The sequence below is a fragment of the Trachypithecus francoisi genome, unplaced genomic scaffold (genome assembly GCF_009764315.1).
Source record: "Trachypithecus francoisi isolate TF-2019V2 unplaced genomic scaffold, Tfra_2.0 Lachesis_group9, whole genome shotgun sequence".
NCBI classification, from domain to species: Eukaryota; Metazoa; Chordata; class Mammalia; order Primates; family Cercopithecidae; genus Trachypithecus; species Trachypithecus francoisi.
Genome location: NW_022681474.1, coordinates 11,038,134 through 11,064,868, shown reverse-complemented (window position 1 = coordinate 11,064,868; position 26,735 = coordinate 11,038,134). Strand labels below are relative to the sequence as shown.

General features: G+C 51.0%; 1 protein-coding gene across 2 annotated transcripts in view; it reads left to right on the top strand.

The window, feature by feature from the left end:
• Window positions 1-2,012: 2,012 nt before the first annotated feature.
• Window positions 2,013-26,735, top strand: part of PFKFB3 (6-phosphofructo-2-kinase/fructose-2,6-biphosphatase 3) — an 86,874-nt gene continuing 62,151 nt past the window's right edge. The window contains exon 1 of one of the 2 annotated variants that reach the window (XM_033210002.1): window positions 2,013-2,333. In XM_033210002.1, the coding sequence (XP_033065893.1) occupies window positions 2,318-2,333 (16 nt within the window). In that variant the 5' untranslated portion in view covers window positions 2,013-2,317. The remainder of the gene's footprint in view (window positions 2,334-26,735) is intronic. The other variant, XM_033210003.1, reaches the window with a different exon arrangement.

Here is a 26,735-nt window from a genome sequence, read left to right as displayed (position 1 = left end):
CACTCATCCTTCTGGAGATCCCAAGGGTTTTAGAAGCTCTGGACCAGAAAACAGGATCAAAGACCAAGTATCCAGCCACAGCACCATCCACCTCTGAGGGCATGTGCTTGGCCTTACCACGACAGCGGTGGTGCTGAGTCTGATATAGGCAGGATGACGCACGCTTTATCTGGAACCCCTGGCCTTGGACAAAATTTGCCTTCTGTAGCAGGTAAGTCCATGGAGCTAAGTCCAGGTCCACCTGCCATTGCAATTATGGCAGGGAATATTACAGAGGGAGCTGACGATTATGCCTAACTTTGGATTTGGGGTGCCCTTCTGTTCCCCACCTTCCTGCTCCACTGACACCCACACCTGCAAAGGCGGTGGCACAGAAGCTGAAGTCAGGGCTCAGGACCCGATCTGTAGCCAGGCCCATGAGCAGGATCTGTTTTGAAGGCTCTACCAGCAGCTGTGTCCCAAGACAACTGACAAGACACCGTTCCACTCCACAGTGGCTTCCTCCCCGTGGCGTCATCTCCCTTCCAAAGAGGGAGGAATTTGGACTATTACCCATGAACGATAGCAGGCTAAGAAACAAATTATGATTAAGGAAAGATTAAAGGAAAAAAAAAAAAAAAAACCACCCACATCTACTGGCTGTACCTTTCCTGCATGATTTTTGCCACCGCATGGAAAGCGGGCCAATTGATATTTGCATGGGTGTTTTAAATATCAGGAGATTAGGCCGGGTGTGGTGGCTTACGCCTGTAATCCCAGCACTTTGGGAGGCCGAGGCGGGCGGATCACAAGGTCAGGAGATCGAGCCATCCTGGCTAACACGGTGAAACCCCGTCTCTACTAAAAATACAAAAAATTAGCCAGGTGTGGTGGCGGGCGCCTGTAGTCCCAGTTACTCGGGATGCTGAGGCAGGAGAATGGCGTGAATCTGGGAGGCGGAGCTTGCAGTGAGCCGAGACGAAATGGTGCCACTGCACTCCAGTCTGGGAGACACAGTGAGACTTGTCTCAAAAAAATAAAAAATAAGTAAATATCAGGAGATCATGAGATTTGCTCCTGACATCTTTTTTTTTCAAAGTGCAACAGAAAATAGCACTTTTCACAACAATTAACTGTTAACTGGCTCCAAAGAAGGTCTGCTTTTTAGACATTTGGAAGGAATAAAAGGCATCTTCTCAGATGCTGGCCTTTGCAGAGGCAAGGTCAGTGGTGCTGGGAGTTGACTCCCTGCATTTCCGTATGTCCGTTTCTTAAGTCGCACTATTACTTCCCTTGAGTAAGGGACGTAATATTGAGTAATATTTACTGAGCTGTGTGTGAGAAACTGTTCCAGGCTCCAGGAAAACAGAGAACAAAAGAAAAAAAATTGGCTGCTTTCATAGACACCACAAACGAATAAGCACCTAGGGAGTCGGTCAGGCGGTGACCCGTGCGGTGGAGAGAACGCAGCTGGCGGGACGCGGCGGGGTCGAGTTAAACCGAGGCAGTGGAGAGGTCCCCAGAGAAAGAGGCGAGTTTCTGGGGTGCTCCCTCCAGCCAGCAGTTAATTTCAATTCTGCCGGGCGCGGTGGCTCACGCCTGTAATCCCAGGTACTCGGGAGGCTGAAGCGGGAGGATAGGTTTGAGCCTGGGGAGGTCGAGGCTGCAGTGACCTATGATCGCACCACGGCACTCCAGCCTGGGCGACAGAGTGAGATCCTGTCTCAAAACACACACACACACACACACACACACACCCCAAACCAAAACAAACAAACAAACAAAAAGAAAAAATTAAACAATTTCAGTTTGTTCAATTTGAGTCAGCTGGTGATTTGAGCCTGTCCCCAGTGCCCGTAAGACATAAAAGTAAAAATGGGATGGAATTCCCCCAAGTCCCGTCCTTTGGGAAGGATGGCTCGGAACAACCTGAGGCGCAAAAGGAGTTGGTTTCTTCCCCGACCAATTTTCCCCTGTTCCGTGGAGTTCGCAAAGGCAGGCGGCAGCTCCGAGGCCGGCAAGTTCTGCGTCTGGGGGCTGCGGGCCGCCCCTGCGGGACCGGGGGGAACTGGGCAGGACAGGGCGGCCCGGCCCACGCCCCGGCTTCCCCCTGCAGCCCGAGGGCACCCGGAGCTCACGGCTGGCGCCGCCCCGCGCTTCCTGCCTCGCCGCGGATCCTCCTCCGCGCCGTGACGCGCCAGGCTTTGACCAAATATGTCCCTTTCCCCTCCCTCGCCCGCCCCGCCGCCCGCAGGCGCCCCGAGCCGCGGGGCTGCCGCCTGGACGTCGTCCTGTTTCGGTGTCGCTGGCCGGCCCCGCGGGGAGCGCCCCCGGCGCGATGCCCTTCAGGAAAGGTAGGAGTCCCGGTAACGCGGCCCACGCCCCCAGAGCGCGCGGGGACCTGCACGGCCGCCTGTGGGTACCCAAGCCTTAGGTCCTCGCCAGGCGCGGAAGCACTGTGCACCCGGGCTGCGGCGGTGCCGGTTGGGGCCGAGCGAGACGCGCGCCACCTTGTTCCCTCCGCCCTGCGCTGCGCCCCGGCCCCGCGTGCCCCTCCAGATCCTCCCTGTCTCCTCCGGCCCCGCGTGTCCCCTCCAGCCCCGCGCGTTCCCCTCCGGCCTCGCGTCTCCTCTCTGGCCCCGCGTCTCCTCTCTGGCCTCGCGTCTCCTCTGCAGCCCCGCATTGTCCCTCCAGACCCACGCTATCTCCTCCAGACCCGCGCGTCCCTTCTGGCGACTCCGCGGCCGCCACCACGTGCCCCAGCCGGGGGCGGCACTTGCAGCGAATTCCCGCTTCCCTCTGCGCTCCAGCCCCGGGCCGCGGATAGACCAGGGCCCCGGACCCGGAGAGACCCGGAGGGCGGCGGGATCCGGGGTCCTGGGGGCGGGCGCGGTGCGCTCGGGGGCACGGAGCGGGACAGCGCGGCGCGGGAGGGAGGCAGCTCGGGCCTGAGTCCCGCCTCTGCCCCTCCCGCCCTCTGGCCCCGGGGAAGTCATTTCAGCCTCCAGCCTCAGTTGCCTCCTGGGCAAAACTAGCGCTTGGATAGGGACGGTCGCGTGAGGATGGGAGCAGTCCCTAGAAAAGCAAACCCCGGCCAGCTGATGAGCGCGGCCCGCCCCCTCCTGCAGGGGCTACCCTCTGCCTTCTCCGCCCTGCGTGCCAGGACTGCCAGAAAGGGCCAGCTACCTCATGTTCCCTGCCCGCGCCGGGGGGCTCCCAGCGCACTGGACCCCGGTTTACAGGCCGGGTGGTTGGAGGCCCAGCACGGCCCAGAGCCCAGGGCCACTCTCAGCTCAAAGCCCCGGGAGAGAAGTGGGAGCTGCAGAAGTGTGGGAAGGGGGGCCTCGATTTGACTTTCAAATCGGAGTTGTGTGACTCCTGCGGACGGGTGGCGGTGTGGGAGGGTGGGGTCGGGTGGGGCGTGGGGAGCCTGGCCTCTCCCGGCACTGGGCCTGTGCTGTGCGGTCTCTCCCTCCCCTCACCCACCCTCCTGCCTCTCTTTTCTCATAACTCAGAGGCACGGCCAGGCCAGCCTGGTGCTACCGTTGCCTGGAGGTTGTACTGGACTTGTTTTTCAAACAGTGGGTGCCTAGGTATCAGCGTGGGCTCCTGGCGGTGAAGGGGGTGGCTGCTGACTCTCCTGTCCCGTTGGGGTAGGGAGATGGGGGAGGGTGGCCAGAAGGAAGGTGACAGCCAGCAAGCAGGGGCTCTGCCACTCACCTGCCACTCCTCCGTCAGCTGGACACGTTTAGGCTCACGCCCACTGTCCTCGGTGTCTCCATTAATCCAGGCGTGATGCGGCCACCTTGACTCTCTGGGTTCTCTGGAACCCGACTCCCCGCCCCCCGCCCTCATTGACTGCAGGGGACAGTCATTTATCTCTGACTTCATCACTTCTGCCCACTTTTGTAGATGTGGGCTCTGGTTGGGAAACTCTTAAAAGGGACCGACTTCTGTTTAACTTGTTAGGGCACTCAGTAGGGTGCCTTATGCGGCAAGGTATTACACAGCCAAGCTGCTAATGTATTATTTGCATACGAAGATTTTGCTTTATGACAACGTATTTTAGTGTATTATTAGATCACACGGGACAAAACATTTGCAAACTGCCAACCACGGTAAGCTTTGGTTTTGTTGGTTATTTTTATTATTGTTTAATCTGAAGAGACCTTGCTGCATGAGGAGGAAAATGTTATCCTTCCATTTGGCAGATGCTCCTTCCAGGGGTCCCAGGGTATAAGAAACAGACTTGTTTGGCATAAGTGCTGTCTGCATTGTCCAGATGCGCTGGTGTGAGCCAGGGCACAGGCTCTTGGAGGCTTTATCTAGGCAGAGCTTCCCCAGTTGCAAATGGGAGCTCTCCCTTAGAAGTAAACACAGCAAGTGGGAACTGCAGGGAGCCCGGCCCTTGCTGGATTTGGTGCTGAGCCGTGGTCTGAAGCAGCCTGGAGGGGACAAGGTCCTCCTGTGAGGGACAGCATGGCACCTCAACCCTGCACTGTTGGGAGGTGCAGGAGATGCCAGTGCAGCTACTCTTCTGTATTTTTTGACCTTTGAGCTATCTGAATGTGTTAACTATTCAGAAAAGTAATTTAAAAATTGGGAAATGGAGAAGGCATCCTGTGCAGGCTGGAAGCCGAGCAGGGACAGCTGCGGATTCCCTCCCCAGGATGCACTTCTGCCTCTTGACAAGCTTTAGACTTTGGGATCAGCTCCGTCAGGGGCCCGGAGGGTACCAGGCAAGTCAAGGAGTTTAATGATAGGGAGGTTTGGGTAGGAGATAGGAAAACCTTAAGGGATAGTGCAGAGCCCTGGGCATTAGCACCTCCAGGTTTAAAATGTCAAGCGGCAGAGCCAAAACTAGGGACAGCCTGACAGGGACTGTGGCCTCTGTCGGAGGGGGCAGGCAGTGTGTAGCCTGCAGAGAGGGAGCTGGGAGAATCCCCACCTACACCTCACTCCTTCCTCCCTCTGATCTCACGGCTTTGGCAGCCAGAGGGCCGGGGAGCGGTCAATACAGGGGAGCCTGACGGGGTGGTCCATACAGGGGAGTCTGATGGGGCGGTCCATATAGGGGAGACTGCTGGGATGCAGAGCCGGGTGGATTTCCCTTTCGGAGGAGAGAGGGTCTTCAGGGCACAACAGAGAAGCAACCAAGGGTCTTAGGTGCTGGTCCTGTCCCTCACTTATGGGAGGACTAGCGGACAGCTACTGAATGTAGTTACGGGAAAGGTGAGTGGTTGCATGCCACGTCATTCATTCATTCTCTAGACTGGGCACTTCCTATGCACCAGGACACACCAGGTACCAGCTGAACAGAAAGACATGGCGTCTCCTCCCAGGAGCCCACCTTCTGTGCTCTCCAGCAAGTGCCGGGGAGGGGAGTCAGAAGTCCCAATGCAGGGCAGCTCTCAGTAGGAGGAGCCTGAGGAGGCTGAACTCCACACTGAGGAGGTGTGGCACTGGTTGACCTCCTGAACTGTCACACAGGCTGTGGTAGGGTTGGTGCCATGGTGCTGGCTAGAATGGAGCCAGAGGGACTTAGACCTCATATTCCACCTGTCCAACATGGACCGCAGTGTATGGCACGTGGCAGGCAGGAACGATATCAGGTGGGTGATGGCTGCATCTGGGTCGTGTCCCCTATGCTCAGCGCGAGGCTGGAGCAGCAGCTGGCAGTGGCAGTCCCGGCCCAGATTGGGGAACGATGCCGCAAGCATTGCGTTCAGGGCTCACAGCTCTTCCTGTGGGTCTCCAGGGTGATGGTGGTTAGAGTGGGAGGAAGGTCTGCGTCTTTGGCCAATCTGTCTGGAAGAAGGAGAAGTTAGTATCTTGATGTGAAACATAAAAGAAATTCATGAGAAGAAAAGGAGGCAGGAAACACTTCAGCTGGACATGGAGAGGAAAGTCATGCATATCATGACTAACTTTGGGAACCACAATGGAGGTACGCTGGGGCAGTTCTTCCTGTGCAAGAACTTCTCTCCTTAAAAATCAAATAGATGGGCCAGCGTGGTGGCTCATGCCTGTAATCCCAGCACTTTGGGAGGCCGAGGTGGGAGGATCACTTAAGGACAGGAATTGGAGACCAGCCTAGACAACATAGCGAGACCCTCTCTCTACCAAAAACATCAAAAATCAGCTGGGGGTGGTGGTGTGAACTTGTAGTCCCAGCTACTCTGGAGACTGAGGTGGGAGGATCGCTTGAGCCCAGGAGTTCAAGGCTGCAGTGAGCTATGATTGCACCACTGCACTCCAGCCTGGGTGACAGAGCAAGACCCTGTCTCTCTAAAGAGAAATAAATAAATAAGATAGGTGGTGTAGATGGTGACTCATCTCAGGTGATGGAGGCATGGCTCTGCTAAGAGACTGTGGTCTTGAGCAAATTGTTGAGGTCCTTTTCAAGTCTAGAATCCTATAAAAATGTCTTCAGACAGCAGTGTTCCAAGGATTTTCTTGCACATTCCACCTTTAGAGGGACAAGGACTAGCAGGTGAAAGTTCTAATAATAAATAACAATAAGGCCGGATGCGGTGGCTCACGCCTGTAATCTCAGCACTTGGGAGGCCGAGGCAGGTGGATCCCCTGAGGTCAGGAGTTCGAGACCAGCCTGGCCAAACATGTGAAACCCCATCTCTACTAAAAATACAAAAATTAGCCAGGGATGGTGGCGGCTGCCTGTAATTCCAGCTACTTGGGGGGTTGAGGCAGGAGAATCACTTGAACCCAGGAGGCAGAGGTTGCAGTGAGCTGAGATCGCGCCGCTGCATTCCAGCCTGGGTGACAGAGTGGGATTTCCTCTCAAAACAAACAAACAAACAAAACCAATAAGATATAAAATGCACTGTGTGAGATGTGAGGGCAATCTGGCTGTGACATCTGTCACCCCCGTGATTGCCAGGGTTGACTTGGCTCATCTGGCTGGCTAGGTGGGTGTCCCCTTCCTCCCTCACCACTCCATGTGCACCCCTCCCGAAGCTGTGCGCTCGGTCCAAGAGGACCACCATCCCCGATAGAGGAGGACCGGTCTTCGGTCAAGGGCATACGAGTAGCTGCGTTCCTCTGCTAGAACCTCCAAACAAACTCTCAAAATGCACTGTGTGACCTTACTAAAATATCCTCCAGTTCCATCCCAAGGATTTCACTCTTTTTTATGGCTGAGTAGTATTCCATGGTGTATATGCACATTTTCTGTATCCATTCATCTGTTGTTGGACACCTAGGTTGATTCCATGTCTTGGCTGTTGTGAATAGCGCTGCAATAAACATGGGGTGTGGATGTCTCTTCTCGCCTTTTAAGTTCATGCCTTTTCTGTCACCTTTTCCATTGATTCTATGCACATAGCAGCTCTTGCAGGTATATCCTGTCCCGTAACTAGACTGAAACACTCATTTGTTCTCAGAATGCTTTCTGCATGGTCACTTGGTGAGCTATTTGAGTTACGATCTATACCTCATGCTTATATTGGACCTGGTGATAGCAAGTGTTTCATAAATTCTTCTACTTGGTTAATCTGTCGTTTTCTTTTGAAATGAATAGTTGCAGAGCCACATTAAGATCCTTATAGGCCAGGCGTGGTGGCTCATGCCTGTAACCCAGCACACTGGGAGGCTGAGTGAGGTCAGAGGATTATTTCAGGCCAGGTGTTCGAGACCAGCCTGACCAACATGGCGAAACCCCGTCTCTACTAAAAATACAAAAATTAACTGGACGTGGTGGCGGGCGCCTGTAATCCCAGCTACTCAGGAGACTGAGGTACAAGAATCACTGGAACCTGGGAGGCGGAGGTTGTGGTGAGCTGAGATCGTGGCCACTGCACTCCAGCCTGGACGACAGAGTGAGACTGTCTCAGAAATAATAATAATAATAAATCCTTATAAACCCTAAATGCTGAAAGATGATGGCCATCCCCCCATGTGTAATTTAAAATAAAGACAATACCCAGCCATAAATGTAGGGAAGATGAACACATTCCTGAATTTCACTATGGTCATCATTTGGTTCCTTTTTGGAAATACCAAATATCAAGTTCTAAATACCACTGCCACCCAGGGCGGCAAGCATGGACACTGTCTGCATGCTGGTTAGTCCAGCCCTAGACCCAAAAATACCAAGGGCTCCTAAGTCCTCAGGACTGTAGATCTCCTCAATTCCCAAGCACGCATTGTATTTCTCTGCCCCCTGCGAGTCTGTCCTTTAATTTCCGACGTCACTGGGAGTTCCCAGGGTGGGGCCTGCATCTTCATCTTGGTCCCAGCACCCAGCACTGACACGGTGGTCTTCCTACTGCCTCAGCATTTGCTGTGGACACCTTTCGGGCTGGAAGCCCAATCACACTGTGTTCTCCTGTCCTTCCCAGTATTTTTGTACGTAGATGAAATTGGATAAAATGAACACGGGGAAAGGAACCACAAAGTCACACGAGAAGCATGGGAAGGGTGGGGAGGACCCAGGCAATCAGAGCGTCAAGTCTTTTCATAACACCCACCATCTCCTGGCCCTCAATATCATGGCTTTCTGAGCATCTGCACACGGAGACCATTCGCTTTGCTCATTATGCAGGACTGTGGTCATGTCTATAGATCCTTTGCTGCAGGGGACATTTCTGGAAGCTGTTCAAGCAGGAAGGCACAGGCGGTAGAAATCATGCTGCAGGCTGCATGATTGGGCGCTTCATGGAAGCCACTTAAGAGCACTTGGCCTCAGCTTACCCATCTGTCAAAGAAGGGGGTGAGCTAAGATTCTCTCCAGTTGGAGATTTGTGCTTCCTAATCGCTTGGATGCTTGTCACACACACTGAGTCTCCAGCCCCTCAGCCTTCCTGGCTAAGTCGGCTGCAGGAAGCAAAAGGAATTCCGCCTGCACCTTTGTCCCACAAAGACTTTGTCCTGGGCACGTGGCCAGGTATCTCCTTGCACCTCCAGGTCAGGCTGGCTACGTTTTCAGGCAAGTGGCAAATGAAGAGGCCATGACCTTGAATTCTCCAGGCGACGTGCTCCTGGCTTTGACTCCGGGACTGAAATTTATGTCCAAAAAATGTCAGTGTTGGGATCTAAGCTCTTGAATGCACATTCTAGGTTCTCTCCTATTAAGACAGTTTGGGACTGGGCGTGGTGGCTCTCACCTGTAATTCCAGCACTTTGGGAGGCCAAGGTGGGTAGATCACTTGACATCAGGAGTTTGAGACAAGCCTGACCAACATGGCAAAACCCCGTCTCTACTAAAAGTATGAAAAATTAGCTGGATATGGTGGCAGGCACCTGCAATCCCAGCTACTCGGGAGCCTGAAGCAGGAGAATCACTTGAACCTGGGGGGCAGAGGTTGCAGCGAGCCGAGATCGTGCCACTGCACTCCGGCCCGGGCGACAGAGCCAGACTCCGTCTCAAAACAACAACAACAACAACAACAACAAAAAGCAAAAATTGCCTATCATTCATGACTGCAGAGGAAGAGTTCCAAGATTCCCAGCCACGCGGTTGAGACGGTGGGCCAGGACAGCAGGCAGACAGACACAGGAAGGGAGCCCCAGTCTAGAACACCGTCCCACTCACTGTAGCTCCCTGCTGGCAGTGTGCATGACTCTTGGTGGTATCTTGTGTGGGGGTCTGAGCTAGGGGCCTGGCCCCAGGAACGTCACAGGTTCTGGTTGGGGCAGCCACAAGGTGTCTGAAGAGTAGAGGGTTTGGTCATCCTCGCACTTCCGCAAGCAGCCTCTCCAGCTGTGGCTCCGGAAGGTGCTCTGACATGACAGTTCAAAAACACACTTCCCCCTGGCCTGGGCTTCAACACTCACTTGTCAGAAAGTGAGGTCCTGTATGCCCCAGTCCTCAGCCAGAGGAGCAGGAAGCAGATTTCCCAGAGGCTGTGGCCCCTTGCATTGGTGAGGACACTGGGATGCTACCTCTGTTTGAGGGGTACCTGACAACTGTGCTTTCTTAGGGTGGAGTTGGTCTGGTGTCGTGACTGTCTGCTTGAGATACTGACCCCTGGCGATCAGATTCTGGAAGTCCTCTCCTGAGGCTGCTGAAGTCATCCCAGAGGCTTGTCCAGCCATGGGAGTGGAGAAAGATCCAATCAGTCAGGCAGGGGCGAACGGGAAGTCGGGAAGGTACCCTCTCCCCTCTCCCCTCCCCGAGAAGTGTGGACTTCAAAAGGAAGCGAGAAAGAGGAAGGTCTTGCCTAGGCATGGGGTAGACCTGTTTGATGCAGGCGGACTTCAGGGAAAGCCGGTCCTCAGCGCCATGGTGCTGTGACTGTCGGGCGGCAGGCATTGGCTCACAGCCATGGTGGGGACGCCCTTGTTTCTCACAAGGACAGAAATGCACTCCTGCAGCTCTTGTTCCTGGCTTCACATTAGAATTAACTGGGGAGCTTTAAAAAAAAAAACAAAAAACCTGATGCCCCAGAAATTCTGATTTGATAGTTTCTGCCTTGATGCTTAGACAAAAAATGTCCTGAAACAATACTTAACCTCAGACAATACTGTACATGCTGATGTTTTCTAGTCTGTTCCATTTCATTAAGAAAGATTCTGGTCTTATTCCAGTAAATTGATTTCAAGGCCACTAATGGGTGGTGACCCGCACTTTTGAGATGTCTGTTCCGGGCATCAGCTCCCACTGCAGAGGCTGGGGAGCCAGACAGCTCCCTTCCCAAGCTCTGCAGTGGGAACTGATGGCTGGAACAGTTCCTGCAGCCGGGCTCCAGTGTGATTCACGTCCTGCGGCAAGTTCTGGGTGGTCCAAGTGAGGCAGAAGCCTTGCTGGGGGCTTTACCCGTCCACACTGCTGTGGAGTCTCTGACCCTCCATGGAGGCTTCCTCAGCCAGGCAGCGGGGGAGGAAGCGTCTGGTAGGAGGGTGGAAGGCATCATGATAACTAGCCACCCGCAGGGGCCAAATCTCTCTGGGACGTTTGCACAAGGAACATTCCGAACCCACGAATAAAGGAGGGCTGCAGATCTTGTAGCTGAGGAAATTCAGTAGAAAAGCAAGAAATGTATGGCCAGGTGCCGTGGCACACACCTGCAGTCCCAGCTACTCGGGAGGCTGAGGTGGGAGGATCGCTTGAGCCCAGGAGAGCGAGACCGGTCTGGGCAACATAGTGAGATCCTGTCCCTACAAATAAAAAAATTAAAAACTTAGCTAGGTGTGGAGGCATGTGCCCGTAGTGCCAGCTACTTGGGAGGCTGTGTGGGAGGATTGCCTGAGCCTGGGAAGTTGAGGCTGCAGTGAGCCTTCATCGTACCGCTGCACTCCAACCTGGGCAACAGAATGAGACCTTGTCTTTAGAAAGAGAAAGAAGAGGCTGGGCACGGTGGCTCATGCTTGTAACCCCAGCACTTTTGGAGGCTGAGGTGGGCAGATCACCTGAGCTCAGCAGTTCAAGACCAGCCTGACCAACATGGTGAAACCCTGTCTCTAATAAAAATACAAAAAATTAGCTGGGTGTGGTGGTGGGTGCCTGTAATCCCAGCTACTCGGGAGGCTGAGGCAGGAGAATTGCTTGAACTAGAAGGTGTTGAGCTGAGATCGTGCCACTGCACTCCAGCCTGTGTGACAGAGCGAGACTCTGTCTCAGGAAAAAAAAGAAAAAAAGAAAAAAAGAAAGAAGAACAAAGAAAAGCAAGAAATGTAAATGAAAGGCCAATGGGCTGCCCTGTCCTGCAGGTGCCTACCCTCATCTGTGATGTCACTGAAGTCACTTTCATAAGCTCTTAAGTCCTTCAGCAGTACCCAGTAGGCCAGGGGCAGATGTAAGTGCAGAGGCTGCGGCAGTGAACAAAACAGACAAACCCCGGCCTTGGCGCTTACGTGTGAATGGGGTAAGCCTGCGTGGCTTTGTCCTTGGTAGATACTTTGAGTGGCTGGTAGGAGGTCATGGTGACCTCCCTGGGCTGGTGAGCAGTGAATGCTGCATGTGTCAATGGGTGTGAATACCAAGAAGAAAATAACTCAGGAAAGAGGAGGGAGAGGGGCTGGGGATGGTGGCTCATGCCTCTGATCCCAGCACTTTGGGAGGCTGAGGCTGGCGGATCACCTGGGGTCAGGAATTCGAGACCAGCCTGTACAACATGGTGAAACCCCATCTCTAATGAAAATACAAAAATTAGCTGGGTGTGGAGGCGGGCGCCTGTAATCCCAGCTACTCAGGAGGCTGAGGCAGGAGAATTGCTTGAACCTGGGAGGTGAGGTTGCAGTGAGCCGAGATTGCGCCACTGCACTCCAGCCTGGGAGACAGAGCAAGCCTCCACCTAAAAAAAATGGGGGGGAGTCAGGGACGGGGAGGGAGGATTGTGATTGCACACAGGATGGTCACTTCAGGGGACATTTGGACCGAGACTGAGGGGAGGGAGACAGCAGACAGTGCCATTGGCTCAGGAGTGTGTCCAAATGGGGAAGTGCGAGGCAAAGGTCCCGTGGCCAGAGCGGCTGAGCACGGGAGGAACCTGCGGGCCGGCACTGCTGCTGCAGGGTGAGAGGGTGGAAGCCAGGTGGATGCAGCCTTAGGAAGGGAGTGGCGGCTCAGCAGGTCCTCATCTGCCACAGTAGGGCCCTGGAGATGGGAAGGCCTGGGAGGTTTTGGTGGAGGTGCAGGCTGAATTAATTTTTTTTTTTTTTTTTTTGAGACAGGGTCCCATTCTGTTGCCCAGGCTGGAGTGCAGTAGCACGTTCTTGGCTCACTGCAACCTCTGCCTCTCAAGTTCAAGCGATCCTCCTGCCTCAGCCTCCTGGGCAGCTGGGATTACAGGTGCACGCTACCGTGCCCAGCTAATTTTTTTGTATTTTTAGTAGAGACAGAATTTCATCATGTTGGTCAGGCTGGTCTTGAACTCCCGAGCTCAAGTGATTTGCCCACCTCGGCCTCCCAAAGTGCTGGGATTACAGGCACAAGCCACCGTGCCTGGTGGGTTGAATTAACGTGATACCATCAAACGTCTCCACCACGTGTGGCTGCTCTCCTGCGAGCAGATTGTGGGGTGGTGAGGGAGGCAGGGAGACCAGGTGGGAGTCTCTGGGCCTGCTGCAGGTGGCTGGGATCAGGGTGGTGTTGGGGGTGGCTGGATTCTGAATATATTTAGGAGGCAGAGGCAGCGGGATTAGATGGATTCGCTGTAGGGTGAGAGAGAGTGAATCATGGGTGGCTCCCCCAGCTGCCTTCTGTCTGATCTGGGGAGACGCTGGGAGCGAGGTGGCCAAGGTGGTCCAGGCCTGGGTTGTAGTGAGCTACGGAGAGCCCACACTGCCACAGCAGCTGCACCTCCTCCAGGCCCTGTCCTTGGTAGAGGCTGTGAGTGGCCCATAGGAGGTCATGGTGACCTCCCTGAGCAGCTGTTTCTGTCCATGGTTCAAAAGGATGGGACCCAGTAAGCAGCCTTCCAGAAAAGTCCACCATGCCCCGGGTCAGTCATCAGACAAAGCCGTTTCAAGAAGAAAATGACTGGGACAATGGGGGCTGATGCTCATCCTCACCGGCAAAGAATTCCGAAAAGTTCCGAGGGGTTTACTCTGGGCACTGGGCATGCTCTCTTCCAAGCTGGGAGAAAAGCACTTACGAGTTTTTTCACTTTCCCAGTGTTTCCACGTAAATACTACACAATTGCCAACCAAATGTCTGTCCTTCCCTCCGTTTCCATAAATGTCAAGGGCTCCATTGTAAGGGGGAAGCATGAACCCGCACTCCAGGAAGGCTTCCTGAACAGACTCCACCCAGGCACCTGCTGACTGGGTTCGCTTCCAAATCAGGGTACCGGCTCTTCCTTCTTTGTCCAGATTTCCCTGGTTTTAACCTCGACAGTCAGGTCACCCCTACCTCCAGCTAACCCTCATGCCCCAGGCTTGTTGAAAGTTAGATGGCCTCATTTTAGAAAAATAGATTTAAAAACCTCATTCGTCTTTGAACACAAAAAGAAAGAATAAGAAAGTAGGCTTTGTGGCCCTGGGCTACTGGCTTGAAACTTTGGAAGGTATTTTTCTTTCTTAAAATGTTTTTTTTTTTTTTTTTTTTGAGATAGAGTCTCGCTCTGCCGCCCAGGCTGGAGTGCAGTGGCCGGATCTCAGCTCACTTCAGCTCACTGCAAGCTCCGCCTCCCGGGTTCACGCCATTCTCCTGCCTCAGCCTCCCGAATAGCTGGGACTACAGGCGCCCGCCACCACGCCCGGCTAGTTTTTTGTATTTTTTAGTAGAGACGGGGTTTCACTGTGTTAGCCAGGATAGTCTGGATCTCCTGACCTCGTGATCCGCCCGTCTCGGCCTCCCAAAGTGCTGGGATTACAGGCTTGAGCCACCGCGCCCGGCCAAAATGTTTTTATGTTTAGGAGATACTAGTGCAGATTTTCTCCATGCATATAGTGAGCATCCTACCCAATAGGCAGTTTTTCAACCCTCAACCCCCTACAATCCTCCCACCTTTTGGGGTCTCCAGTGTCTATTATTCCATCCTGTGTGTCCGTGTGTTACCCATTGTTTAGCTCCCAGCGAAGAGATATTATATATGTACATATATACATGCATATATGTGTGTGTATTTTTAGAGACAGGATTGTGATCTCTCTCCCAAGCTGGATGGAGTGCAGTGGCATGATCATGGCCCACTGCAACCTCCACCTCCCAGGCTCAAGCAATCCTCTTGCTTCAGCATCCTGAGTAGCTGGGACCACAGGTGTGCACCACCACAGTCTGCTTTTTTTTTTTTTTTTTTTTTTTTTTTAACTTTTTGTAGAGACAAAGTCTCCTTGTGTGGCCCAGGCTGGTATCCAACTCTTGGGCTCAAATGATCCTCCCACCTTGGCCTCCCAAAGTGCTGGGATTATAGGTGTGTGTCACCACGCCCAGCCTCCAAAGAAGAGCAAATTCTCTTTTTATTTAATTAAATTTAATTAATATTAATTTTTATTTATCTTTTTTGAGATGGAGTCTCTCTCTGCTGCCCAGGCTGTAGTGCAGTGGCACAATCTTGGCTCACTGCAACCTCTGCCTCCCAGATTTTAAGTGATTCTCCTGCCTCAGCCTCCCAGCACCATCATGCCCGGCTAATTTTTGTATTTTTAGTAGAGATGGGGTTTCGCCATGTTGGCCCGTCTGATCTTGAACCCCTGACCTCGTGATTCGCCCACCTTGGCCTCCCTAAGTGCCGGGATTAGAGTTGTGAGCCACCGTGCATGGCTCAAATTCTCTTTTTAAAGTATCCAGGCTGGGTGTGGTGACTCATGCCGGTAATCCCAGCACTTTGGGAGGCCGAGGCAGGTGGATCACCTGAGGACAGAAGTTCAAGGCCAGCCTGGGCAACATGGCAAAACCTCTTCTCTACTAAAAATACAAAAATTAGCCGGGCGTGGTGGCAGGCACCCGTAATCCCAGCTACTCTGGAGGTTGAGGCAGGAGAATCGCTTGATCCTAAGAAGTAGAGGTTGCAGTGAGCCAAGATTGTGCCACTACACTCCAGCCTGGGCCACAGAGTGAGACTCTGTCTGAAAAAAATAAAAATAAATGATAAAAAATTTTAAAAAGCAATTCTGCCAGACTTATTAGAAAATGGAAACAAGGATTTTATCATCAACTTGCTGCCTCATAATAACAGCAAAGGAATCTGAATCTGTAAATAGCTGTGTTTTCTTGTGAGAACATTCTAGAAGTTGAATGTCATCCGTTTATAATAAATGAGTCAGCATGTGGTCCCCCAAGAATCCCGTCTGCTGTTGTCACACCATTTCCTGGGTCCTGTTTATAAATGGGGTATGACAAAGGGAAGCCACTTTAAGCTGAAATCATCTTTTGTTCAAATCCTGGATTATAGAAAGGCTTTTTCATTATGATTTCAGTGAAGCGGAAGGTCATGTTATCATGACTGCTTTATAGGAAATGGATTTCTCAACCTTATAAAACTTTGGAAAATTCATTATTTTGAATGAGTAATATGTAACACACAGCATAACAGTAAATCCTAATCCACGATACGGAAAAACTGACTTGACTGAGTAAGAAGGCACTCCATTGTTTCTCTGTGGCTGTGTTCTTTTCTCTGGCTTCTGTGAGCAATAACTGAATGACTGGTAAAGCCTTTTAAAAATCAGGCCGTGTGTAACAAAAGGAAATAAATTTCACCTCTTTAGTGATCAGGAAAATGCAGATTGAGACCAAAATGAAGACATGTTTCACTTTGTGTGCCGGGTAGAAATGAGGAAGTCTGATGGCTCTCAGCGGCGACAGAATGTGGACCACAAAAGCCCCTCACACATTGCTGGTGGGCCTATAAGTGGTACAAATGCCTTGGAGGCAGTTTGGTCTTTTCTTTGGTGTAAAGTTGAAATTCATATACTTTGGCTAGGTGCGGTAGCTCACGCCTGTAATCCCAGCACTTTGGGAGGCTGAGGCAGGTGGATCACCTGAGGTCAGGAGTTCAAGCCCAGCCTGGTCAACATGGTGAAACCCTATCTCTACTAAAAATACAAAAAATTAGCCAGGCATGATGACACACACCTGTAGTCCCAGCTACTCTGGAGGCTGAGGCAAGAGAATTGCTTGAACCTGGGAGGTGGAGGCTGCAGTGAGCTGAAATCGCAGCGCCACTGCACTCCAGCCTGGGCGACAGAGCAAGACTCCATCTCAAAAAAAAAAAAAAAGACATTCACCTACTCTGAAACCAGCAGTACCACTCCTAGTATTGCTGATGCTCACACAGTCATGTTCATAGCAGCACTCTCATAGAAAAACCTTTACACAGCACAAATGCACTTTGACAGGAGGATAAATTATTCTTAGTATATTCACACAAGGCAATATTATAAATAAGCTACACTCAAATAGACAGCAACTCTCAATATTGTTGATGACTATTAAAAAATCCTAAAACAGGCCAGGTCGTAGTGGCTCTTGCTTGTAATCCTAGCACTTTGAGAGACGGAGGTGGGCAGATCACTTGAGGTCAGGAGTTCGAGATCAGCCTGCCCAACATGGTGAAACCCTGTTTCTACCGGAAATACAAAAACTAGCCGGGTGTGGTGGCAGGCACCTGTAATCCCAGCTACTCGGGAGGCTGAGGCAGGTGAATTGCTTGAACCTGGGAGGCGGAGGTTGCAGTGAGCCGAGATCGTGCCACTGCACTCCAGCCTGGGTAACAGAGCGAGACTTTGTCTCAATAAAAAAAAAAAAAAAAGAATGAAAGGAAAAAAAGCACCGGACACAGTGGCTCACACCTGTAATCCCAGCACTTTGGGAGGCCAAGGCGGGTGGATTACCTGAGATCGGGAGTTTGAGACCAGCCTGACCAACATGGAAACCCGTTTCTACCAAAAATACAAAAAAATTAGCTGGGTGTGGTGGTGCATGCCTCTAATCCCAGCTATCTGGGAGGCTGAGACAGGAGAATCGCTTGAACCCGGGAGGAGGAGGTTACGGTGAGCCAAGATTACACCGTTGCACTCCAGCCTGGGCAACAAGAGTGAAACTCCATCTGGAAAAAACAAAACAAAACAGCAACAACAACAAAAAATCAAAATCATTACATATGGTAAGGTACTTTTTATTTTTATTTTTTTTGAAACAGGGTCTTGCATTGTCACCTAAGTGATCCCCCCACCTCAGCCTCCCCAGTTGCTTGTGACTTCAGGTGTGTGCCACTATGCCTGGCTAATTTTTTTTTTTTTTTAATAGAGACGAGGTCTTGCCATCTTGCCCAGGCTGGTCTTGAACTCCTAGACTCAAGCAATCCTCCTGCCTCAGCCTCTCAGAGTGCTGGGATTACAGGCATAAGCCACCATGCCCAGCCTATGATAATTTTTAAAATAAAATTAAAACAACTAAAACTCAACAATGCTTTTTAGGAATATATACATAATAAAACTATACATTTTTACAAGATTCAGGATAATGGTTACTTCATTTGAAGGCAGGCAGAAGCAGAGGATGGGGGAACATACAAATATATGTCACTTAATGTCAATAATTGAGATGTCAACTGGCTGATGGAGTCATAGTTGTCTGTTATATGAAACAAGCAAATACAAAAGAGGGCCATTCAGGCATCAGTGATGAGAACCTGAGATGAGGCGAGGACTGTGATTGCTCCAACATCCTCTCTCCCTGAGGTCCAGAAAGCAAGAAAGAATGAAGAGTTTCCCTTTTGACTTGTTGCAAGATCAGCAGCTTCCTGGGCGCAGTGGCTCACGCCTGTAATCCCAGCACTTTGGGAGGCTGAGGCAGGCAGATCACCTCAAGTCAGGAGTTCCAGACCAGCCTGGCAAACATGGTGAAAACCCTGTATACTAAAAATATGAAAAATTAGCTGGGCACAGTGGCACGCACCTGTAATCCCAGTTATTCAGGAGGCTGAGGCAGGAGAATTGCTTGAACCTGGGAGGTGAAGGCTGCAGTGAGCCAAGATCCTGCCATTGCATTCCAGCCTGGACGACAAGAGCCAGACTCCGTCTCAAAAAAAAAAAAAAAAAAGGAGGATGAAGCAAATATGGTAAAATGTTAATAATTGGTGAACCTGGGTGAAGATATATGGAGAGATTCTTTGTACTACTTAAGCATTTTCTAAATTTGAAATTGTGTCAAAATGAGAAGTTAAAAGAGAAACAACAGGTCACTTCTCCAGTCATCTCCTAACCCTGATTCATTTGGCCTCTTTTTTAACTTCTTTATTATTTTTTTTTATTTTTTTGAGATGGAGTTTCACTCTTGTAGCCCAGGCTGGAGTGCAATGGTGCGATCTTGCCTCACGGCAACCTCTGCTTCTCGGGTTCAAGCGATTCTCCTGCCTCAGCCTCCCGAATAGCTGGGACTACAGGCGCCTGCCGCCATGCCCAGCTAATTTTTGTATTTTTAATAGAGGCGGGGTTTCGCCATGTTGGGCAGGCTGGTCTTGAACTCCCGACCTCAGATGATCCACCTGCCTTGGCCTCCCAACGTGTTGGAATTACAGGCGTGAGCCACGGCGCCCGACCTCATTTGGCCTCTTCTTTCTGTTGCTCAAACACTCAAGACTCATGACTCAGGGCCTCTGCAAGTTCCCCCTGCCTGGAGCACTTTAACAGCAATCTGAGGATCCCATTTGTTTGGGTCATTTGTAAAGGCAACTTTTCCCATTTGTAACTAACAAATTATCTGTGGAGAGCTTCTTTGCAATCACTCACAAAGTGTGAATCAAGTATCCTGTTCCCAATAATCTTTATAAAAAATTTAAAAATTTATTATTTTATTTTGTCATGTCCTTGAGTCATAGATATACGTATGTGTGTACATATATACATATATACACACACGTATATATATGCACATATATATATGTGGAGAGAGAGAGAGAGAATCTCGCTTTGTCACCCTGGCTGGAGTGCAGTGGTGCCATCAGGACTTGCTGCAGTCTGGAATTCCTGTGCTCAATTGATCCTCCCACTTCAGCCTCCCGAGTGGGTGGGATTACAGGTACGTGCCACCATGCCTGGCTAATTTTTTAATTTTTAATTTTTTAGAAACAAGGTCTCACTATGTTGCCCAGGGTGGTTTTTAATTTCTAATGTAAAAATTTTTAATTGTGGTAAATACACTCATAATTTACCATCTTTAACATTTTTAAGTATACAGCTCAGTAGTGTTAAATACATTCACAGTGTTGTGCAGCCATCACCACCATCCATCTCTAGAACTTTTTCATCCTGCAGAACTCAAACTCTGCACCCATTAAACAATAACTCTCATTCTTCACAATCTCCAGCTCCTGGCAGCCACCATTCTTTCTGTCTCTGAATCTGACTGTTCTAGGGAACTCATGTGAGTGGAATCTTACAATATTTGTCTGTTTGTGCCTGGCCTATTTCACTTAACATCATGTGCTCAGGGCTCATTCATGTTGTAGCATCGGTCAGAATTTCCATCCTTTTTGAGGCGGAGTAATATTCTGCACGTTTACTCACATTTTGTGTATCCACTCATGTTGATGGACACATGGATTGCTCTAACTTCTGGCTGTTGTCAATAATGCTGCTGCAAACATGGGTCTACAAATATCTCTTTGAAATCTTGCTTTCAATTATTTTGGGTATGTATATACAAGGAATAATCTTTTGTTCAATAGTTTTAGCATCTATTGATGATTCTTGATTGAAACACTTATTATCAGAGTGTCTGTAAAATGGCTATTTACCATTTTTGTCATTCTTTCCACATTTATTAGTTGGCATCCTTTTGTAAAGAAGCTCTTTCCTGCCCATCCTCCCTTTTTCTAGCTTTAATTTCATCATTATTAATAGTAGTAATAGTACCAGTGTGGACTCGGGGATTTTTAAAATTATGATTGCATGTGTTAGAATCCATTCCTGACATACTCAATTGGTGCTCAAGCCACTCCCAGTTTGGCTGAGAACCCTTTCAGGCCGGCCGCTGTGTCCTTGACACGTCCCTTCAGCTTTTGAACTCTGTCTTAGCTCCTGTTCCAGGCTCCTTGTGTCCTCCCCAGTCTCAGCCTTGGGATCAGCCACTCCTCCAAGGAGCCCTGGGGACTTTCAGTGGAGGATGGTCCTTAGAAGGCTGGATCTGGGCTTTTGTGTGCCTCTTCTTGCTACCGGATTACTGTCCGTGTTTCCAGGGCCTTCTCCCCGGATGGAACTGGGAAACATTTTAAAACTGTAAATTCAAACGGATCAGTTATTCCAGTCCAGCAGCAGAGTTCTTCCTCTCCTTCCCCCGTCCCGTAATTATATCTTTCATTTGCTTTCTATGTTTTCCCTAGGAATGTTGTCTTCATCTTGAATCTCCTTTGCTACTGGCTGTACTCATTAGCAACATAAAATTCCTCGTGATAACCTCTGACCCCCATCCCATGTGTGATGACACGGAATAGAAGGAGATCAGACATTCAGTGCAGAGGTGGGGGCCAAAACCAAGCCTCCCGGAGCTTAAAAAAAATATCTGCAGAGACGGGAGAGTCTGGAAGGGAGCTCCACCACAAATATTTTAGGTTCCTTCTATCGTTCTCAATCATTGCACGAGTGTATATTACTTTCTTAATAACAAAAAGGAACTTTTAAGGTAACCCCCCACAACCCTATATAGACTGGATGTCAACTCTTTAGTCCTAGATACACCTGGAGCCTGGCGTCGTGGGGACAGAGGCAGGTCCCTGTGCTGAGGGCGGTGAGACAGGGCGGGCAGGCGGGGACCCAGCTGGGAGGTCGGGGGGCCAGACGGGACACCAGCTCCCGGGAGCCCCGCTCTGGGCATGGTGCGCGCCCCTACACCCCCATTGCACCCCGCGCCTGCTCCCTCCCGGGTGCGCGACCCCACCCCCCCATCCTGCTCCCTCCCGGGTGCACCTCGGGCGCCTAAGCCAGCTGGGTCCGGGCCCCAGGAGCGGTTGCAGGTCCGACGGGGGCGTGGCGGAACCGGCGGGGGCGTGGCGGAACCGGCAGGGGCCTGGCCTGGGGATGGTTCGTTCGGATTGGCTGCTGCCCCCGTCGCACGAGCCGGTCAGCGCGCGCCCCGCCCCTCCTGGGCTGTGCGGCACGCCGCGTTCACGTGCCGTCGCACACCCTCCCGGCGTGCCCCGCGCCGCCCCAGCCTGCCCTGCGGCGTGTGTCCAGCTCGTGAGCTAGGCATGGATCTGGCGCTGGGTCCTCTGCGCTCTGGGGCTTTGAGGTTGTGTTCCCGGCAACGGATGTTTTCCAAGAAGGCCTGGGAGCGGCTGTAAATAATACCCGAGAGGAAATAGGCCCGGCAGGTGTTTTTGCGAGTCCCGGAGTTGGGTGGGGCTGCGGCGGGCTTGCAGGCCGCAGAAGAGGAAACAGACTAGAAAGGCTTTAGGCATATGGACTCTGCGGGGCGGCTCGGCAGCGCAGCCCCTTTCCCTCTGGGTTGAGGGCCCCGGAGAACTGGACGGCCCACCCCGCCCCGCGGGTGGATGCGGGACCGGGGCGGGTCCGCGGTGGAGGCGCCGCCCAAGCTCTCTGAGCCCCTGGGGACCGCTCCTATCCCCTGGTATGGGACCCAGACCCGGTGAGGACCTCTTATGCAGTGGGTCTGTGGCTCCATCTGAATCTTCATGAAGAGGGCCTGCAGTGAATTTGGGGAGAGTGAGTGAACGGGTGAAGGGTCAGGAAATAAGTCTCATGAAGCATGGTTGAAGAATTGGGGATGTTTAACCCAGCCATGGCAGGACGGGGGACACTTGACCCCTGTTTGGAAGTATTTGAAAGACTTTGGAGGGGGCCAGCTGCTCCACACCTGTGGGTATTTCTCGTCAGATGGGAGGAGACACTGAGAAAACAAGTAAGGCACAGAGACAAAGTATAGAGAAAGAACAGTGGGCCCAGGGGACCGGGCATTCAGCATTCGGAGGACCCGCACCCGCGCCGGTCTCTGAGTTCCCGCAGTATTTATTGATCATTATTTTTACTATCTTAGCGAGGGGAATGTAGCAGGGCAACAGGTGGGGAGAAGGTCAGCAGGGAAACATGTGAGCAAAATAATGTGTATCATGAATAAGTTCAAGGAAGGGTACTGTGCCTGGATGTGCACATAGGCTAGATTTGTTTCTCTTTACCCAAACATCTCAGTGTAGGAAAGAGTAACAGAGCAGTATTGCTGCCAGCGTATCTTGCCTCCAGCCACAGGGCGGCTTTCTCCTATCTCAGAATAGAACAACGGATGGGAATATTCGGCTTTACAGGGAGACATTCCATTCCCAGGGAGGAGCCGGAGACAGAAGCCTTCCTCTTAGCAAAGAGGCCTCCCTCTTTCACTCCTCCTCCTCAGCACAGACCCTTCAGGGCTGTCAGGCTGTCGGGCTGGGGGATGGTAAGGTCTTTCCCTTCCCATGAGGCCGTATCTCAGGCTGTCTCAGTGGGGGGAAACCTTGGACAATACCTAGGCTTTCTTAGGCAGAGGTCCTTCCGGATTTCCACAGCGCATTGTGTCCCTGGGTCATTGAGAATGGAGAATGGCGATGACTTTCACCAAGCACACTGCCTGCAAACATATTGTTAACAAGGCACAGCCCTAAATCCATTAAACTTTGATTTAATACAGCACATGTTTCTGTGAGCATAGAGTTGGGGCTAAAGTTAAAGGTTAATAGCATCTCAAAGCAGAAACAATTTTTCTTAGTACAGGGCAAAATGGAGTTTCTTATGCCTTCTTTTTCTATGTAGACACAGTAACAATCTGATCTCTCTCTTCCCCACAACTTCCTTACGAGGAAGAGGCTAGGCTTTTCATTCTGCCTCCGGGCACAAAACAGACTTTTTCCCAGGTGGAGAATTTCAGGTCAGTTACACAGAGCCAGGCAGGGATGAACGTGTCTGGCATTCTCTGCTGGAGCCAGCTGTTTACCTATGTTAGTGGGAGAATAGTGGAGCTCAGATGTGAAGTCTCGTCTGCCAGACTCCAAAGGCCTTGCCTTTTCTTGATGCATGTATTTTTTTGTAAATGTTTAAGTTCAGAGGTACAAGTTCAGGTGTACAGAGATCCACCCGTCTCGGTCTCCCAGAGTGCTGGGATTACAGGTGTGAGCTACCACGATGGGGTTTCGTCATTTTGGCCAGATTGGTCTCAGACTCCTGACCTCAAGTGATCCACCTGCCTTAGCCTCCCAAAGTACTGGGATTACAGGCATGAGCCACCACCCGGCTCAGCATTTTTTTTTTTTCTGAGTCTCTTCCTCCTTCCACCTGATGCATCTATTTTAGTGGAATGGGTTCCTTTGTGAACAATGATGTTGCAGTCATTCATGAAGTAATAAAGCATTTGTGTATTGATTGATTTCTTTGGACTGGAGGGTTTGTCCAGCCCTGTTGAGCTTTGTCATTGTCTACTTCAGGGGAAGAGGGAGATTGTCGCTGGTCAGAGGAGAATGCCAGGGCTACTCTCAGATGGAGGCAGCCTCCCATCTCACCAGCAAGTTGGATCTTGAGTAGTACCTGTTTCTGGCCCATTACCCCTTTAACAAGGGGCACAGATGCCTTTGGACTTGCTAAAAGAATAATCATGACTTTGAGTTTAACAAACATGGTTACAGTATTCCACTGCCATCCACCTTTCCCACTTCTCCTAGCCCCTGTTCTTCTCCTCCTCCTCTTCCTCCTCCTCCTTTTCCTTCTCCTTCTCCTTCCCCTTCTCCCTTCTCCCTTCTCTCTTCCTCTTCTTTTTTTTTTTTGAGACAGTTTGGCTCTTCTTGCCCAGGCTAGGGTGCAATGGTGTGATCCTCAGCTCACCGAAATCTCTGCCTCCTGGGTTAAAGCAATTCTCCTGCCTCAGCCTCCCGAGTAGCTGCGATTACAGGTATGCACCACCATGCCCGGCTAATTTTGTATTTTTAGTAGAGACGGGGTTTCTCCATGTTGGTCAGGAACTCCCGACCTCAGGTGATCCGCCCGCCTCGGCCTCCCAAAGTGCTGGGATTACAGGCGTGAGCCACCTTGCCTGGCCTCCTAGCCTTTCTTTTTTGCAAACCTGACACTCCTCCCCTCCACCCCATATGCCTGGACAAGGCCAGCAGTACGACTCACACAGGAAGAGCTGAGGACTGGAGGAGTGAGTAACTTTTACCTGAGTACGTTTCAACCCTCCAGGTAGTACCAGGTACAGTATACTGAGAAGTCAGGACGAAAACGCCTGTGCTGGTCTCATTCAGCTCTGCAGCCCTCAGTGTCCATCTGATACTGAGTCTGTAGTGAGGATGCGTAACAGGGTAACTGTCTCTGAGCTCCTGGATTCATTTGCTGAATTAATAGCTTCATACTTTTCTCTGAAGAGAGGAACACTTTAGGAGTCTCTCTTTTGTCTCTGCCACATTTATTAAATTGTCACATTTTAACACATTTTAAGCCATTTTAACATCTCTTGGGAGAAGGTAAGAGTTGTGGAATGTGTATAAAGAGACAGTATCTTGTTGTTCTTGGATCCCTGTCTAGCAGGTGTGATAACAGTTTCTTATCAAGAACCCAGCCAGGAAATTACCAGCCAAACCCTCTTCCTCCATTGGATTATCTGAGGCAGCAACCCTATCTGGTGGCCTCTCTGCTCTGAGCAGTTTGTGGAGCTCCAGAAGATACCTCTGATGATCCTCTTTTCTTCCTTTCGAGGGATCTCCTGGATTATTCCTAAACTTTGGTCTTCTTCCTCTCCTCTGCCCTCAGGTGTTAAGGAATTGAATATCTATGGAGGTAGCCAGCCCAGCCCTGAGCGACACTGTAGAGAAGGTGAAATTTTGTTTCTTTGCCTGTTTCTGGTCCTTTGTCTCTTGCTAAGTCCCTAGATCTTTCCTGCTTTCTTCGAAGTCACATCCTCAGATTCTTCATCTGCATCATCTCTAAATGAAAGATAGTAGCTCAGTTTGCATTTTAATTGATAGCTGAGATCTCTAACTCCAGAGATGCTATCTAACAATTTAGGGACAGGTTAAATCACATTGTCTTCCTTCCCTAGCCTGCCCCACTCTCCAACCCCAGCATTTTCATACAGAAAGGCAGCTTAGGTAGGGGTGACTGGAGGCGGTGGGAGGCTGGTGGAAGATGAGGCAGTGAGTCCTGGAATCCTCCACTTTGCTCCCACTTGCTGAGCGAGGGCCCTGGCCACCCACCCTGACCATGCTTGTATTCATGAGCTGTCCTAGAATGGCTGCCTCAGGCTGGCAGCTGAGGATGCCAGGGGGCAAGGCAGCACGGTGGCTTCAGTCAGCCTTCCTGGGTTCTGATGCAACCTCCGCCACTGAGTAGCTGTGTGACCTTGGAGAATTTCCCAAACATCTCTGAGCTTCAGTTCCCTAATGTGTCAACCTTATGCAGTTGTGAGGATTACACGAGCAGCTAAGCACAAAAGGCTTCTACATGGCCTGGTAGAATATCAGGATCCCACCCTGCTTGTGGCCACTGGAGACCCTATTATAATCCAGAGTGCTTCCTAAGTGGGCCTTATGATTCCTGTCTTAAAGGAACTCTGCCCAGCAATGACAACTTGGCTGTTGCTACCACCATTATGCTTGAGTTTAATGGGCCAGAAAATGGAATGGGATGGTCCACACAGCAGCTGCCCACTCGCAGGTGCTGAGGATATTTGCAAGTCTGTTTGAGCCCTTAACATTCAGGCCTGGGGGTGAATGTGGGTGAATGCGGGCAATAGGAGCGAGGCAGCTCCAGTGGTCTGACATATTCAAGGCACTTCCACAGAATCCATCTGCCCAGACAGCCTCCTAAAGTCCTTCGCTGAATGCCTGTCCTTCCTCTCCCCCTAAAAGTTATCTAAAAGTCCCCACTCCTTATACTTTTCTTTTTTTTTTTCCTTTTGAGCCAGAGTCTCGCTCTGTCACCCAGGCTGGAGTGCAGTGTCATGATCTCAACTCATTGCAGCCTCCCCCTGGTTCAAGCAATTCTCCTGCCTCAGCCTCCTAAGTAGCTGGGACTACAGGCGTGTGCCACCACGCCTGGCTAATTTTTTGTATTTTTAGTAGAGACAGGGTCTTGCCATGTTGGCCAGGATGGTCTCGAACTCCTGACCTCAGGTGATCCACCCACCTCGGCCTCCCAAAGTGCTGGAAGGTGAGCCACCGCACCCAGCCTTCTTAAACTTTCTTGTCACAGTGGATCTGCTTGGGTGGCAGGTGCACCTACCTGGGGGAGAGCATGTTTTCTGTTCTTTTTTTTTTTTTTTTTTAATACTTTAAGTTCTAGGGTACATGTGCACAACGTGCAGGTTTGTTACATATGTATATATGTGCCATGTTGGTGTGCTGTACCCATCAACTCGTCATTTACATTAGGTATAT